General features: G+C 38.0%; 1 protein-coding gene across 10 annotated transcripts in view; it reads right to left on the bottom strand.

The window, feature by feature from the left end:
- NSD1 (nuclear receptor binding SET domain protein 1) overlaps nucleotides 1–18,906 on the bottom strand; it is a 143,148-nt gene that overhangs the window by 29,808 nt on the left and 94,434 nt on the right. For all 10 annotated transcript variants that reach the window (XM_057541451.1, XM_057541448.1, XM_057541445.1 and 7 more), the window contains 3 exons: nucleotides 18,150–18,273; nucleotides 10,867–11,067; nucleotides 8,546–8,725 (listed from right to left, as the gene is read on the bottom strand). In XM_057541451.1, coding sequence (XP_057397434.1) covers nucleotides 8,546–8,725; nucleotides 10,867–11,067; nucleotides 18,150–18,273 — 505 coding nt within the window. The remainder of the gene's footprint in view (nucleotides 1–8,545; nucleotides 8,726–10,866; nucleotides 11,068–18,149; nucleotides 18,274–18,906) is intronic.

Genomic DNA, 18,906 nt, shown 5'->3' with positions numbered 1-18,906 from the left:
CAAAAGTCCAGGACCAGATGGCTTCACAGGTGAATTCTATCAAACATTTAGAGAAGAGCTAACACCCATCCTTCTCAAACTCTTCCAAAAAATTGCAGAGGAAGGGACACTCCCAAACTCATTCTATGAGGCCACCATCACCCTGATACCAAAACCAGACAAAGACACTACAAAAAAAGAAAATTACAGACCAATATCACTGATGAATATAGATGCAAAAATCCTCAACAAAATACTAGCAAACAGAATCCAACAACACATTAAAAGGATCATACACCACGATCAAGTGGGATTTATCCCAGGGATGCAAGGATTCTTCAATATACGCAAATCAATCAATGTGATACACCATATTAACAAATTGAAGAATAAAAACCATATGATCATCTCAATAGATGCAGAAAAAGCTTTTGACAAAATTCAACACCCATTTATGATAAAAACTCTCCAGAAAGTGGGCATAGAGGGAACCTACCTCAACATAATAAAGGCCATATATGACAAACCCACAGCCAACATCATCCTCAATGGTGAAAAACTGAAAGCATTTCCTCTAAGATCAGGAACGAGACAAGGATGTCCACTCTCACCACTATTATTCAACATAGTTCTGGAAGTCCTAGCCACGGCAATCAGAGAAGAAAAAGAAATAAAAGGAATACAAATTGGAAAAGAAGAAGTAAAACTGTCACTGTTTGCGGATGACATGATACTATAGAGAATCCTAAAACTGCCACCAGAAAACTGCTAGAGCTAATTAATGAATATGGTAAAGTTGCAGGTTACAAAATTAATGCACAGAAATCTCTTGCATTCCTATACACTAATGATGAAAAATCTGAAAGAGAAATTATGGAAACACTCCCATTTACCACTGCAACAAAAAGAATAAAATACCTAGGAATAAACCTACCTAGGGAGACAAAAGACCTGTATGCAGAAAACTATAAGACACTGATGAAAGAAATTAAAGATGATACCAACAGATGGAGAGATATACCATGTTCTTGGATTGGAAGAATCAATATTGTGAAAATGACTATACTACCCAAAGCAATCTACAGATTCAATGCAATCCCTATCAAATTACCAATGGCATTTTATACAGAACTAGAACAAAAAAATCTTAAAATTTGTATGGAGACACAAAAGACCCCGAATAGCCAAAGCAGTCTTGAGGGAAAAAAACAGAGCTGGAGGAATCAGACTCCCTGACTTCAGACTATACTACAAAGCTACAGTAATCAAGACAATATGGTACTGGCACAAAAACAGAAACATAGATCAATGGAACAAGATAGAAAGCCCAGAGATTAACCCACGCACCTATGGTCAACTAGTCTATGACAAAGGAGGCAAAGATATACAATGGAGAAAAGACAGTCTCTTCAATAAGTGGTGCTGGGAAAACTGGACAGCTACATGTAAAAGAATGAAATTAGAATACTCCCTAACACCATACACAAAAATAAACTCAAAATGGATTAGAGACCTAAATATAAGACTGGACACTATAAAACTCTTAGAGGAAAACATAGGAAGAACACTCTTTGACATAAATCACAGCAAGATCTTTTTTGATCCACCTCCTAGAGTAATGGAAATAAAAACAAAAATAAACAAGTGGGACCTAATGAAACTTCAAAGCTTTTGCACAGCAAAGGAAACCATAAACAAGACGAAAAGACAACCCTTAGAATGGGAGAAAATATTTGCAAATGAATCAACGGACAAAGGATTAATCTCCAAAATATATAAACAGCTCATTCAGCTCAATATCAAAGAAACAAACATCCCAATCCAAAAATGGGCAGAAGACCTAAATAGACATTTCTCCAAAGAAGACATACAGATGGCCAAGAAGCACATGAAAAGCTGCTCAACATCACTAATTATTAGAGAAATGCAAATCAAAACTACAGTGAGGTATCACCTCACTCCTGTTAGAATGGGCATCATCAGAAAATCTACAAACAACAAATGCTGGAGAGGGTGTGGAGAAAAGGGAACCCTCTTGCACTGTTGGTGGGAATGTAAATTGATACAGCCACTATGGAGAACAATATGGAGGTTCCTTAAAAAACTAAAAATAGAATTACCATATGACCCAGCAATCCCACTACTGGGCATATACCCAGAGAAAACCGTAATTCAAAAAGACACATGCACCCGAATGTTCATTGCAGCACTATTTACAATAGCCAGGTCATGGAAGCAACCTAAATGCCCATCAACAGACGAATGGATCAAGAAGATGTGGTACATATATACAATGGAATATTACTCAACCATAAAAAGGAACGAAATTGAGTCATTTGTTGAGACGTGGATGGATCTAGAGACTGTCATACAGAGTGAAGTAAGTCAGAAAGAGAAAAACAAATATCGTATATTAATGCATGTATGTGGAACCTAGAAAAATGGTACAGATGAGCCAGTTTGCAGGGCAGAAGTTGAGACACAGATGTAGAGAAAGGACATATGGACACCAAGGGGGGAAAACTGCGGTGAGGTGGGGATGGTGGTGTGCTGAATTGGGCGATTGGGATTGACATGTATACACTGATATGTATAAAACTGATGCCTAATAAGAACCTGCAGTATAAAAAAACAAACAAAACAACTAATAAAAAAAAAAAAAGATTTTTACTCAAAGTGCCTCAATTTACATATCTGAATCTGAAATCCTCATGGTTGCAGATAATAAAGAATTTCAGGTAAAGAGGTTTCACATTTAAGGAATACAATAAATGCCTTATTTATCTTATGCCAGAAATGAGCATGCTTCAAACATGCTAGACTCAAGCACGTAATTCCAAGTTTCACCCTGAAGAGATAGGGAGGGATAAAGTCATAAGCAAGGTAAATACTCATGTCCATCTTCTTGGTTTCACTGTGCTTCTCTTTCCTCATAAAAACCTACCAAAAACTTAATTTTCTGACACCCCATCCTTAAACGATTTCTACTGTGCCGTTTCTTTTTCTCAATAATCGAGAGCAGGCTCTTAAAACAAGCTTTGTGGTGTTTGCTTTGTTGGGGACAGGGATGTGCTTTTGAGACCCAACTCCTGCTTCAACTAGAGAAGCTCTCCTTTTACCTGTGTTGTACATCTCAGATTCAGAGTGAGGTTTCATTTGGGAAGAAGGTCTGTTGCTACAAGTTCCAAGAACTTGTTTACTCAATACATATAGCCTGTACTCTATGCTTTCAAAGTCATATTTTGCTATTCTTGTGCATTTTGTGCATGAGGTAAACAATCTTCGCATGGGACATAGAGTGACACAGAGTCACATAAGTGACTGCCTCAATAATGGGATACCTTCTACAACATTCCTCTCTATGCTTAGTTATCTGCTGAGTCAAAATTTGATTAATAACAATTTGCCAACTACATGGCCTTGGTAGAAAAATCTTCCTTTTACTAAGCTGACATTCATGACAACTAGAAATAAGTCATGTACAATAAGGCATTTGAATTAGGCCTTCAAAGAAGGCATGAAAAGAAATCTGGACAGAAGAATAACCAGTGAAGAACGGTCAATGGTGGCAAGCACAACAGTTTTGCAGGGAAGGACATAATGGGATGAGCTAAGGGAGAATATGAAGAAAGAAATTGACAGGATTAGTCTGGGTGATGAGTGGGAGGCAGGCAGGAGGGTCTGTCTGGTGGGAGTAAAGGAAACATATAGGAGAAAGACAGGAAGACGAAAGAGGGAAAACCACATGAACCATCATATGAAACCAAAAGATAAAAAGGTGACATCTGGTAGAAAACAGTAAGAGAAAATAGAGTTTAAACACATTGTTGAATTCTAGGAACCGATTACTTTCAATTTAGCGATTTACCATACTATTACTATCAGACTCTGATAACTACCTTCAGTTTTCTCCTTTACATGAACAAACAAATGTCCCAAGACTCTACTCTTTCCTTGTCTTCTAACAGCAGGATAATCCTAGATAGTGGGATCAACAGTTCTTAGGCTTTTTGGCCTCACAAACACTTTATAGTTTTGAAAAATAAGGAGATTCCCAGAGAACTTTTGTTTTTATGGGCTAAAAATACTGATTAATTCATTTAAAAGTAACAATAAATCTATTATGTTAACATAAATCACATTTTTATGAATAACTATATTTTCCAAAATGAACGTTTTTTAATAAGCTCAGTGTTTTACATTTTATTTTTGTTCTTTCTTTTAAATTGAAGTGTAGTTGATTTAGAGTATTTCAGGAGTACAGCAAAGTGATTCACTTATACATATACACACACACACACACACGTATTCTTTATCAGATTCTTTTCCATTATAGGTTATTACAAAATACTGAATATAGTTCCCTGTGATATACAGTAGGAACTTGTTGTTTATCTATTTCATATATGTGTACCTGTTAATCCAAAATTCCCAGTTTATCCCTTCCCTCCCTTTCCCCTTTGGTAACCATAAGATTGTTTTCTATGTCTGTGAGTCTATTTCTGTTTTGTAAACAGGCTCATTTGTATCATTTTTTTAGACTTCCCATATTAGTGATATCATATGATATTTGTCTTTCTCTGAGTGACTGACTTCACTTAGTATGATAATCTATCTCTAGGTCTATCCATGTTGCTGCAAATGGCATTATTCATTATTTTTTATGGCTGAATAATATTCCATTGTGTGTGTGTGTGTATACGTACACACACACACACACACACACACACACACACACACACATCTTCCTTCTCCATTCATCTGTCGATGGACACTTAAGTTGCTTCCACATCTTGGCTATTGTAAATAGTGCTATGAACACTGGGGTGCATGTATCTTTTTGAATTAGAATTTTCATCTTTTTTGGACATGTGCCCAGGAGTGGGATTGCTGGATCATATGGTAACTTTATTTTTAGTTTTTTTAAGGAACCTCCATACTGTTCTCCATAGTGGCTGCACCAATTTACATTCCTACCAACAGTGTAGGAGGGTTCCCTTTTCTCCACACCCTCTTCAGCACTTGTTATTTGCCGACTTTTTGATGATGGCCATTCTGACCAGTGTCAGAGTGACCATATTTTTTTGCAAATATTTTTACTTAAATCTGTTGTAAAATGTTGTCTGGTTGATGAATATGAAGAAAATCTGGTCTCTCACAGATAAACAGTTGGAAAAAGGAATATTTTAATAACCTGTTCAATAACTACATATGTTTGATACTATACACTAAAACCTCACAGGGTAAACCTTACTTGCAGTGTCTAATCTGAAACTGTATCAATATACTATTGATATGTTACTAATAGTTACTAATGTAACTATTACATTAAAATTCTTTAATCTGTCTTGCACTTTGAATGGATCTTTTACATATGCATGGTTTTTAACATCATGCATTGTTCATGTGGAAAATATTGGTTTGCTGAGTCTGGTAATCTTCCAAATGTTGATCTATTTCGTTATGTAATACAAAAATGTCACATTTATTAATATCCCCATGATTTCATCAGTAAATACTAGGAAGCAGTTAAGCTCAGGGTGGGTAGATGACAGTTTTCCAAAATTCTAATTTTTACTTAAGAACTCAAATTTTATCATTGGTAACAATTTGCCAGTTGGTTTTCCTTGAATTGACAGGCTCCTTTTTATCCATTTTCAAGAAATGTCTGACAAATATCCAAGTATGAAGAGCCATAGTTTTTTAGTAATTTTTTAAATTAATTTATTTTTATTGGAGTATAGTTGATTTACATTTTTAGTAATATTTAAGCCTAAAAATGGTGTTCCATGAACAAGGCAGCCAGTTCAGCTTGCAACTCAATTGCACGAGTGCTTTAACTTAAGATAACCACCAGTATGCAACAGAACTGCTTTATGTATACTTCCCATTTTATCACACTGAATATTAAAACAATGTTCACATGACAGTTGAGATTTAATACATTTTACTTACTTTTTAAAATCGAGGACATTGTTATGTGAAACGTCCATGTTTTTACTGCAAGTGTGTGGTGACACAGAATTCAATGACTGCTATTACTTGCACAGTTTAGAGCCATCACCTTGATTTGCACTAAGGTGCTAGCAGTTTTACTCACTATTGGCTTTGCACCATCTGTGCAAATGTCAACAAAGAAAAAAGGCAAGTAACATCTTGGTATTATTATGAAAAGAGTTATGATCTCATGGAGGCTCCTGAAGGGTCTCTGGATCTTCTCCACTTCCCAAAGATTGATAGATCACATTCTGAGAGTCACTGCTGCAGCTACTAGGTTTTCTTGGGGACTAAGTTTTCATTATGAGTATCCATTATTATGCCACAAGTTAGGACTGCCAAGACAAAGGAACCTCTACTCTGAAACCATCTCATTCCACTATGGAATGAAAAACAGTCTAGTGCTGAAACTCTTTCATCTCCCCATCTTCACAAAACATGTAAAATTTTTAGAGCCTACATTTCAGCCTCCCAGACATCTATATTCATTCTAAGAGCAGAATTATAGAATGTTGTATTTAAATGCTATTAAATATCAAAATTGTCTTTAACTTTCTTCTAAACAAAAGACAGGTGGTATAATGATAAACAGGCAGCAGTGTTCACCACAGTTTTATAAGGAACAGATATTATAAAAGCAAAAAAGAATGTATGATACAGGAGAATCACAAAGCTAACATATCTAAAACCAAAAACAGCACAGTACTTTGTGCACTAAAACATCCCTAACTACATCAAAATCCCACCCACATGATTGCACTTAATACTCTATTTTATTTATTCTATATTAGCACCATAGTTTGAGGATTACAACTATGTCCTGATGCAATCTCTAGTCATGTTACATAAATCTTAAGAGCAACAACAGCAACAACAACAAAAAAGTCCCGATTGACCATTTTCAATCATATAAAGGAGTCATAAAACTTCCTTTATGGCTTTAGAACTATTTAGTATATCCCAATTTCTCAAAAGGGATGCTAATTCAATTACACATGTTGACTCTTTTTAAAATTAGTCCTTCGGAATGTTCATAACCAGCCAAATTTTCGTGAAATTGCATCACCAATAAGTAGATCTTAAAAAACAGAAAAGTCAAGGAAATTGTTTCCCCCAAATTACTAATCAACAAAATTTAGTCAGTTTGAAAAGGAAATGAAAAAACTGTATAAGAGAACTGGTGTCACCCTCAATACTAGAAAACAGGGGAGCAATGTCCACAAAAGTTTCGGAAAAAGAACAAGCAGTCTAAAATCTTATAGTAACCCAATGTGTGCTTCTAGAACAGAGGCAAATGAAGAACAGTCTCAAGCAGAGAAATGTAGGACCTGTGGGTGTTTCTCAGAAGTTCAGCCAACCAAGAGAAAAATTTAAATAAGGAATTCAGAACTACAAGCACCACAGTAAATAGACTGGTGGAGTACTAAATCCTCCACTTAACAAAACAGCAAAAATCAGGCTGTGAGGAATGGAAAGGAAAGAAAATGTTTAAGAAGGATAATATTGACTTTGCTCTAAATTAGGAGACGTATGTTTTAAGTAGGGGTTGGAGAGGGGGGAGATACAGATAAAGACATAAAATTTATTTGTCCTCCACTGAAGACCTTGTAGGAACTATTATCCCTTACAGTGAGGAAATATTTAACAGAAGTTCATAAATTCTTTTACTTTCACTTTGTTTATTCCCTTTAAACTAATATAAAATTGATTTTAGAAAAACCACACACAATTACCTGATAACAGCATCTTCTAGACTTGTTCCTATCCAGATATCTACCCCTTCTATCTGCTTATGTGCACATATGTCTGGAGTATTATCACTTAATATTAAGCAATGGTTTTTTCTGATGTAGGACTTGGGGTTATTTAGGGTTTTCAAAATTTCTTTCTTATTTTATTTTTTACCTCCAGTTTATTTTTTACTTTTTTCCCCAGCTTTATTGAGATATAATTAACATATAATATTGTGTAAACTTAAAGTGTACAACATATATGTACTTGATATGTGTATGTACTGTGAAGTGATCACCACAATAAGATTAGGTAACATATTCAACAACTCACATAGTTACAATTTTAAGGGCTGTGTGTGTGTGTGTGTGTGTGTGTGTGTGTGTGTGTGAGAGAGAGAGAGAGAAAGAGAGAGAGAGAGAACTTTGAAGATCTACTCTCACAGCAACTTTCAAATATACAATACAGTATTGTTAACTATAGTCACTATGCTGTGTATTACATCCCCCAAATTTATTCATCTTATAACTGGAAGTTTGTACCATTTGACCACATTCCCCCATTCTCTAAGAACAATTTTGTTTCCTTTCTCTTTTCTTTAAATTGCTTCAATTGTTTATCATTTTGTTAAAATTAAATCATTATTCAAAATAACAAAAATAAAACCCTCTCTATTGGGGAACAAAACCACTGTCCTGTTATGTTATCAATAATTAAGGACATCACTTCCCAGTATTTCTTCTAATGGCAATGTGAAGAAAACTATACTTTTGTTTCAATTAAAATACTGCATTCATCTCTTTTTAGACTATCCATACATCAAGAAGTCATGTCTTACCTTCTGAGCATACAAAACACCAGCTAACATTAACATGCTCATGATTTCGGCAGCCACGTCTGGGGGTAAAGTGATTAGGGCAGATGATGCTATTGGATGCAAGGATCTTTGACCCAGCAGCCAGGCAAAAGTCATTGGCATGGTATGCCACTGGGCAGCGGACACAGCGCATCAGTCGACCTAAAAATAAGAGAAGCAGAAAAACCAGGGAGAGACAAAAGAAAAAGGGATTAAACATAAAAACGATGTGAGTTATTCAAGTTTATTTGCTAGCACTGGGAAAATGCCATAAACAAATGGAAGCACTACTAGATCAAGAGACCTTAAACACCCAATTCCCTAAGAGAAGCTCAGATGGGAACTATATGATAAATGGCCTTAAGGAGTCCGATCCCACAACAGTAAGTGAGTCTACCTCAACAAGAATAAGCCTTACTCAAACCACTGTCCTGACTGGAAAACGGAATCAGCTGCAGACGAAACAGTGGGGGTGGGGGTGGGGGGTGGTGTGTGTGTACAATCAGATTAGAAGACCAGATGGGAGAAACACTCACTAATGCTTGCTTTCCTTGGCTGGTACTCTGTGATTCTTAAAGCCTTTTAGGTGAATGAATAAACCCCTGTACCTCCACCCCCCATGAGATGTATCCTCTAACATACTTTACCAACTAAAAACCACTACCAAACCACCCCAATGCTACCTACAATAGCAACTGAAAAGGAGAAGGTAGCTGATGGTTAAGCTGCAATTTTGATCAAGCATGTTACTGTACTTAAGACTGACAAGATCTATAGTGCCAGGAAATCATCCTACGGAAGATATCACCAGTCTGATTAAAAGAAAAGTAAAAACTGCCACATTTTTCTTGCCCAATCCCCTTTGGGAGAAGTGGGTTCTTTGGGCATACAAGCATTTAATAGTAGAGATACAATATTTGGCTTTCAGAGAAATCAGTAAGAGACCCACTAGTACTGAGCAGAAAGAAATGATTGGGGCTTCCCTAGTGACGCAGTGGTTAAGAATCCACCTGCCAATGCAGGGGACAAGAGGTCAGGCCTTGGTCCGGGAAGACCCCCCTTGCTGCAGAGCAACTAAGCCCGTGCACCACAACTACTGAGCTTGCTCTCTAGAGCCCACATGCCACAACTACTGAGCCTGCGTGCCACAACTACTGAAGCCTGTGTGCGCCTAGAGCCTGTGCTCCGCAGTAAGAGAAGCCACCGCAATGAGAAGCTCACGCACCACAATGAAGAGCAGGCCCCGCTCGCCACAACTAGAGAAAGCCCACACGCAGCAACAAAGACCCAACGCAGAAATAGATAGATAGATAAATAGATAGATAGATAGAATCCGCCTGCCAATGCAGGGGACAGGGGTTCGAGCCCTGGTCCAGGAAGATACCACATGCTGAGGAGCAACTAAGTCCCTGCGCACAACTACTTAGCCCACGCGCCTACACCCCGTGCTCCACAACAAGAGAAACCACTGCAATGAGAAGCCTGCACACCGCAAGGAAGAGTAGCCCCCGCTCGCCGCAACTAGAGAAAGCCTGCACGCAGCAACGAAGACCCAACGCAGCCAAAAATAAAATCAATAAATAAAATCAATAAATTTATTTTTTAAAAAAAGAAAAAGAAAGAAATGATTGTTTTCTCACTGGGAGTGGATTTAGAAACTTGACTTTATCTGCACCCACATAATAGTTTTGGAAACCTCAGCTCTCAAGCTTACCATGAAGCAGGAAAAAATTTTCTGGATAGGAATTTCCATTTTAAAAAATAAAACAAATCAGCACAAAACAAAAACCTCAGTTCTGCCCTATATGCATGTCTGAATGATATCACATTTGATAACCATACATATAAGGGCCCACAGAAGAAGAATACACTTTATTCTGATGAAGGAAGACATCCAGCAGAGGGAAGTCCCTGGTGGTCCAGTGGTTAGGATGCTGTGCTTTCACTGCAGAGGGCGCGGGTTCAATCCCTGTTTGGAGAACTAAGATCTCACAAGCCACATGGCGTGGCGCAGAACAGAGCAAAACAAAACAAGATGTCCAGCAGAACACCTTTTCAAACTAAATGTCTCATGAATTCCAAATGTTTAAAACTACCACATAATGCCGGGGGTTGCATAAAGCACATGTAAAAATGTGGTGACTGCTAAATTTGTCCATTACTCTCTTATCTCTCACATAAAATGCTGGTACTCTGAAAAAAGCTAGAGGCTATGAAGAGATATGCCAGATAGCATCTGAAACATCCATTGCCAATGAGACTGAGGTTCTATAATTAGATTGGTCTACACAAGAAACCCATACCTTTAGATGCAGAAACACTGGCTGGATTAGCAGCATGGCAGGTTATACATATGTGGAGGGAGCACCGGAAGCCCTTGTTCTGCAAGACAGTGGGTGGATATCTCTGGACACACTCTTCATGGTAAAACTTTCCACATAAGGGCAGAAGGCACCTTTTAACATCTTCCCCACTCTGCTTGCATACAAAACAGGTATGTATTCCTAGGAAAATGGAAGAAACAAATTAATACTAACTCAAGAATTCACTCAATGCTAAACCATTAGGTGAAAAGTTAGTGAGTACACAATTCTGCACCAAATTCCAACATGGGGTGGGGGTGGAGGGTGCCCACACCACAAAGCAATTCTCTGATACCAGCTGGTATCCTACAATTCAACTCAATTCTGACACTATCTACTTGGAGATAATATCAGATCCCACAGATTAAGTAAGGGTTCAGTCCTACAAGACTGCCTCCCACCCCAACCCTTACCAGTTGTAAGTCAAGCTTGTCATTTGTACTTCTGACCAACTGGCTATAAATCAGAGGTTGGGTTCAATTAACTTGCAAGAGTGGGTCACAGAACTCAGAGAAACACTTTACTTACTAGATCATCAGTTTACTAAAAAAATGATGTAGTTCAGGAACAGCTAGTTAAAAGAAATGCATAGAGTAAGGTATGGGGAAAGAGCTCAGAGCTTCCAGGGCCTCTCCAAGCACGCCACTCTCCCCTAATCTCCATGTGTTCACCAACCCAGAAGCTCTCCAAACCCCATCCTTTTGGGTTTTAATGGAGGCCACATTACATAGGCATGATTGATTACATCACTGGCAATTGAGGACTAATCCAACCTCCAGCACTCTCCCCTCCAAAAAGGCCAGGGGGAGATGGAACCCTCTAATCACATGGTTGGTTCTCCTGGCAACCAGCTCCCATCCTTAGCTAGTTCCAAAAGTCATCTCTCATTAACATAAAAAAAGACATACATCTTTATAGCCCTCATCACTTAGGAAATTTCAAGGGTTTCAGGAGCTCTGTGCCAGAAACTGGACAAAGACCAAATATATATTTATTAAAAATCACAATATCATAGTGAAGAACATTATAATAGACTGATCAGTATGACAACACGAACCTACTGAACAATCTTAATATCACTATTTTTTTTTAAAGGATTTTCTTATTTATTTATTTATTTATTTATTTTATTATTTATTTATTTATTTTTGGCTGTGTTGGGTCTTCGGTTCGTGCGAGGGCTTTCTCCAGTTGCGGCAAGCGGGGGCCACTCTTCATCGCGGTGCGGGGACCGCTCTTCATCGCGGTGCGCGGGCCTTTCTCTATCGCGGCCCCTCCCGTCGCGGGGCACAGGCTCCAGACGCGCAGGCTCAGCAATTGTGGCTCACGGGCCCAGCTGCTCCGTGGCATGTGGGATCTTCCCAGACCAGGGCTCGAACCCGTGTCCCCTGCATTAGCAGGCAGATTCTCAACCACTGCGCCACCAGGGAAGCCCCTTAATATCACTATTAAGTGGGAAATTTAATACATGCTTGCTGATGTGATGCTATAGGAAGTAGACATCCCCCACAAAGTATTCTTGCCAAAGGAAAATTGACTTGACCTGATCCAGCCTCTAGATCTAACTACAAGTTTCCAGGAAATACAGAGGACAGAGGAACAAGTTAAAGGGACACCTCAAGGAGGCAATCAGCCAAATTTAGAATGTAGAAAACTTGGCAGACAAATGACCATTGTCTCAAGAAATAAAGAACATTAAAAAATTGGGTGAGGGGTCCCTCAAATATGTGCAGTTATTGGGATCCAGCAATAAGGTTTGTCATGTAGGGGTGACAAGTAAGGTTTGATTTAGCACAGGCCCAGTAGGGAAACCACACTTGGATACTGAGCACTTAAAATGGCACTAGTCTAAATTGAGATGTGTAGTCAGTGTCAATACACGTTGGAGTTTGAAGACCTAGCACATAAAAAAGAATGTAAAAAATTCAGTCATTTTCATATTAATTATATGCTGACATATTTTGAATATACTGGGTTAAATAAAACATATTTTGTTGTAAAAAAACAAAAAAAATTGGGTGAGGGGAATAGTACTGCTGTAGATTAAGAGAAGTTTAAGAGATGAATTTTTTTATTAAAAAATACAATACAGGGACATTATTTGGATCTTGATTCAAAACACTATAAAACAATATATTTTGAGACAAAGTGGGAAAATTTGAAAGTGGGACTGGGTAGTTGAGGACACATAGGAGTCACTGTATACAATGGATATATATTTTTAAAGTGTTAAAAAAATATGCTAGTTACATATATTTTGAACTATATGAGTAAAATGAGGCAAGAAGTTGATAACTACTGAAGCTAAGTGATGAATATGTTGAGATTCTTTATACTGTTCTCTCTACTTCTGTATATGTCTGACGATTTCTGTAATAAAAAGTTTAAGAGAAAAAAAAAAATCTACTTCTCGCTGGGAAGCAAAACAATGTAAAGGAAAGAGCCCAGGCTTGAGAGACAGACAGACCTGAACACGAATCCTGCCTTTGGCACCTGCTGGAAATAGGAACACAGTAAAATAATCCACCTCATCTTTATAAACAGTGAGATCACCAACTAATAATAATTTTAGAAAAAAATTTAAAATAAGTATTTGAAAAGAAGCAATCTACTGCCTGATACTGAATAACTGGCAGCCAATACTTAACTGGAGTAGCCTAAATTATGGTGTGGTCATCCTACTATAGGAAAACAGGGTGACCCAGAAGAAATAAGAAATGACTCCTTTATTCTTACTCTATACATCTTTACTAAAACTAGGGTAAAATTTTCTACCCTCAAAAATAATAACCTCTCTTTACCTCACATAACATATATAACTTAATTCAATATAGATCACAGACCTAAATGTGAAACCTAAAATTAAAAAATTTTCAGAAGAAAACAAAATCTTTGTGACATTGGGTTAAGCAAGATTTCTTGCTTAAGAAAGACCATTAAAAAAAATTCGATAAACTAGACTTCATCAAAATTAAAAACTTCTGCTCTTCAAAAGATACCATTAAGAAAATTAAAAAACAAGCCACAGATTGGGAGAATAATTTGGAAAGTATATATCTGATAAAGGACTTGTAGCCAGAATACATATAAAGAACTCTTAAAACTCAACAGTAAGAAAACAACCCAGGACTTCCCTGGTGGTGCAGTGGTTAAGAATGCGTCTGCCAATGCAGGGGACACGGGTTCGAGCGCTGGTCCGGGAAGATCCCACATGCCGCGGAGCAGCTAAGCCCATGCACCAAAACTACTGAGCCTGCACTCTAGAGCCCGCGAGCCACAACTACTGAAGCCCGCGCGCCTAGAGCCCGTGCTCCGCAACAAGAGAAAACACCACAATGAGAAGCCCGCACACTGCAATGAAGAGTGAGTAGCCCCCGCTCGCCAACTAGAGAAAGCCCACGCACAGCAACGAAGACCCAACACAGCCATAAATAAATAAATAAATTTATAGGGGGGAAAAAAACCCAAATTAAAAGAAAATTTTGAACACTCTTCCTCAAAGACAGAAAAATAAGCACATAAAGAAAAATAAGCACATAAAAAGATGTGCAACATCATTCATCATTAGTGAAATGCACATTAAAACCACAATAAAATACCACTACACATCTGTCAGAATGGCTAAAATTAAAAAGACTGACAATACCAAATGTTGATGAAGATGTGGCAGAATTAAAACTCTCACACACTGCTGATGGAAATATAAGATGGTACAAGCACTTTGGATGTTCCTTAAAAAGTTAAGCCTACCATATGCAGCCATTCTGCTGTTAGATATTGACACAACAGAAAAGAAAGTGTATCCATACAAAGGATACACAGTGCTTTATTTATAATAGCCGAACCTGAGAACTATCCAAATGTACATCAATAGATGAGTGGATAAACAAACTCTTATATCCATACAATGGAATACCACTTGGCAATAAAAAGAATGAATTCTCAATACCTGCAACAATGTTGTTTGATCTCAAAGTAACTATGCTGAGTGATGGTTTCAAAGGTGTATGTACACACACACACACCAAAACATCATCAAAGTGTACACTTTGTGTAGTTTACTGTATATCAATTACACCTCAATAAAATTGTTTTAAGAAAGAGAATGAATTACTGATACACACATCAACACAGATGAGTCTCAAAAACATTATGCTGAGCTAGACACAAACTCTAAAAAAAAGGTAAATCTAATGTGCTCTGAACAGAAAGCAGATCACTGTTTAACCTGAAATTGATGATGGGGATGAAGGGGTGAGATGCAAAAAAGACTTACTGGGTCTGATCACAAGGGAACTTTCCGGTGTGGGTGTATACATTTTATTGAAACCTATCAAAACATACATTAAAAGGGGTACATTTAGAGTAGGCAAATTACCCTCTAATTAAGTTGATTTTTTAAAAAAATAGTTCTGGGCTTCCCTGGTGGAGCAGTGGTTGAGAATCTGCCTGCCAATGCAGGGGACACAGGTTCGAGCCCTGGTCTGGGAAGATCCCACATGCCGCGGAGCAGCTAGGCCCGTGAGCCACAATTACTGAGCCTGCGCGTCTGGAGCCTGTGCTCCGCAACAAGAGAGGCCACGACAGTGAGAGGTCCACGCACCGCGATGAAGAGTGGCCCCCGCTCGCCGCAACTAGAGAAAGCCCTCGCACAGAAACGAAGACCCAACACAAGCCATAAATAAATAAACAAATAAATTAAAAAATTAAAAAAAAATAGTTCTGCCTTAGATTAGCCTGGTTCAGAGAATACCACATCATAATAAAGATGAGACTAGCAAAACTGGATCACTGGTACAAAAGGCAAGAAGATCTCTCTAAATGGTTATCATCAAAAAATCCACAAACAATAAATGCTGGAGAGGGTGTGGAGAGAAGGGAACCCTCCTACACTGTTGGTGGGAATGTAAATTGGTACAGCCACTATGGAGAACAATACAAAGGTTCCTTAAAAACTAAAACTAGAACCACCATATCATCCTGCAATCCCACTCCTGGGCATGTATCTGGAGAAAACAAGGTCTGAAAGTATACATGCACCCCAATCTTCACTGCAGCACTAGCAGTGACAGCCAAGACATGGAAGCAACCTAAATGTCCATCAACAGAAGAATGGATAAAGAAGATGTGGTACATATATACAATGGAATATTACTCAGCCATTAAAAAGAATGAAATAATGCCATTTGCAGCAACATGGATGGACCTAGAAATTGTCATACTGAGTGAAGTCAGACAGAGAAAGACAAATATCATATGATAACGCTTATATGCGGAATCTAAAAAAAATGATACAAATGAACTTATTTACAAAACAGAAACAGACTCACAGACTTAAAGAAGGAACTTATGGTTACCAGGAGGGAAGAGTTGGGGGGAGGGATAGTTAGGGAGTTTGGGATTGACACTGTACTCACTGCTATATTTAAAATTTGAAAAAGAACAGATACATGTATATGTATAACTGAATCACTTGGCTGTACAACTGATATAACACAACATTGTTAATCAACTATACTCAAATATAAAATAAGAAGTTAAAAAAAATTTTTTTTAAAAAAGAAGATCTAAGAAAATTAGGGCAACAGAGATATGCACATATCTAAAATTTGTTTCTAAATTTTATTTACAGGGCCGGGACACCATATGGCACATAATGATCAAAAGCCCAACGTGTGTAGAAGGCAAAATAACCCCACAACTATCTTGTCTTCCACCTTTTGTTCCTACACTGCTGAAAGTGGTAGCAGAAAGATGAAATAACTCAATCTGACATGGCCATCTATTTACAGACACAAGTTAATTTCATCTCTTATTTCCCACAGGGGCTAGTCTAAGCCTACACTCTTCCCTTCAGGTTATAAACAATTACCTTTTTCCACCATTCTCACCAAGCCAAGGAAAAACTTCAGTGTTCATCTCCCTCACAATTACATGGTACATTCCCTTTTAATCTTTTTATCTCTTCAAGCCTATCCTCTCCTGTCTCTGTGACTGTACTCCAGTTATTTCCCCCTCCTGTTATGGAAATTTATTTCCCTACACAATTCTTAACCTTCATCCTACTCAAGATGTTCTTCCTCCTGACCCTCTAACATCCGCCCTTCAGCTACTGCTCCCTTTTCCACTGAAGTCAAGCTTCTGTAAGAAATAGTGTATACTGCTACCCATTCATCTTTCAGTCTGGTTTAGTAAGGCATTCTCTCACTGCCAAATACAATAGATCCTCTTTTCACTCTAGAACCTCCTTGGTCTGTTTGCCCCATCTGCCTCTGCTGATGACACCCCATTCCAATGGCTTCACAGACATTCTTTCTTGAGTAGCTCCTCCTCACCCTCCAGTAGCCCCTTTTAAGTGGGTATCCCCCAGTAGTGTCATTAGCCCTCTTCTCACTCTACAGACGTTTTCTCTTTGGGCAGCATCAAGCACACCTATGGTTTTAATGACTTATGAGCATAAAATCTTTACTGTCAACCCTAATTTCTTTACTACTTTCATACTGTAACATCCATTCATAATGCTGAAAAAACAGCAATCTCCTTAGCACAGCTGTGAGGTGCTTTACAGGCTGGTCTCATCTGACCATTCCTAGTTTCTGACCCAATCCATATATTGTAACTCTCACGAAATAGCTCTCTTTTTTTTGCTAAACAGTTTTACTGATGTATAATATACACAGAAAAGTGCACACACTCTAAGTTCACAAATAATCATGAAGTGAACACATTTCTTGATCACCACTCAGATCAAGAAACATAAAATATCATCAGTAACCCAGAAGTCCTCCTCGTCACTACCTATGCCTCACCTCTTCCCTAAAATATCTTAAAATATCTTAAACGCCAAACATACTGACCTATATGCTTCCTGTTCCCCAAATATTTCATACTTTCTTTACTGGACCTTCTATCCTTCCCCTCCACACACCAATTTCTATTTCTCTCTTAAAACCAAACTCAGATATCTTCCTCTGTAGCACTGGTGCATCTTCATTCACACAGCACTTTAACATTCACAACAACACTTTTTGCACTATATTATACTATACATTCATTATTCACTTGAGTTTTTTGAAGGCAAAGACCACAGAGCACCTATCTCTATGTCTGCAGGAATTAGCCCAGTATTGCCACAAAAAAAGTGTCTCCGATAAATGATTTTTTCCTAGAAAACTTGAAACTCAAACCTTCCTTGGAAGAAGACCTTTCTCTAACTACTTTACCTGTGCGACATTCATTGCAGATAAATTTTCCTCTGGGCATTTCAGTTAATCCAAGGCACTCCAGGTGGAAAGCCCCACAGCACTGAGCCTCACATAATAGCAGCTCACCCAGTTTCTCACAGTTCTGTTAAGAGAAAGAAAACAGATCTGTCTATAGAAAAAGATTTTTAAAAATCCCAAGCAGAAGGTCTTCATTAAAGCAAAAGTTAAGAAGCAGCTTTGCCAGAAACAAAAAATCCCACCATTCATTCAGCTAGTATTTAATGATTACCTCCTCTATGCCAGGTACCACAGGTCCCTGGCTCCCATCATTCATATATTCTAAGGATACAAAGATACAAGTAAACAATTAAACAAACAAAAGATATCAGAAAATGTAAGTATTTGGGTAGAGCACTCAAACAACAACTTTGGATTGGGTGATTAGGAATGACTTCTTAGACTGGGCTCTGAATGACAAGTCAGCCACATGATCTGAAGAAGGGACCAAGACGGCAGAAAGTACAGAAAGCCCACAGACAGGAAAAATCATGGCATTCCTATGAATCACAATGAAAGCCAGTGTCATTGGACAAAAGTGAACAAAAGTTAGAAGTGGTAGAAATGAAGTAAGAAAAAGGCAAGCAAGGGCCTGGCTGTGTGGCCTTACAGATTACGGTACAGAGTTTCAGATTTTATTCTAATTGCAAAGGTGTGCCATTATAATGAGCGCTACACCAAGGGAAGGCTGAAATCAGGTATTCATCTAAAAACAGGT

This window comes from Balaenoptera acutorostrata, chromosome 2 (genome assembly GCF_949987535.1).
Source record: "Balaenoptera acutorostrata chromosome 2, mBalAcu1.1, whole genome shotgun sequence".
Taxonomy (NCBI): domain Eukaryota; kingdom Metazoa; phylum Chordata; class Mammalia; order Artiodactyla; family Balaenopteridae; genus Balaenoptera; species Balaenoptera acutorostrata.
Note: the sequence above shows the minus strand (reverse complement) of the source record. Positions and strands in the feature narration are given on the sequence as shown.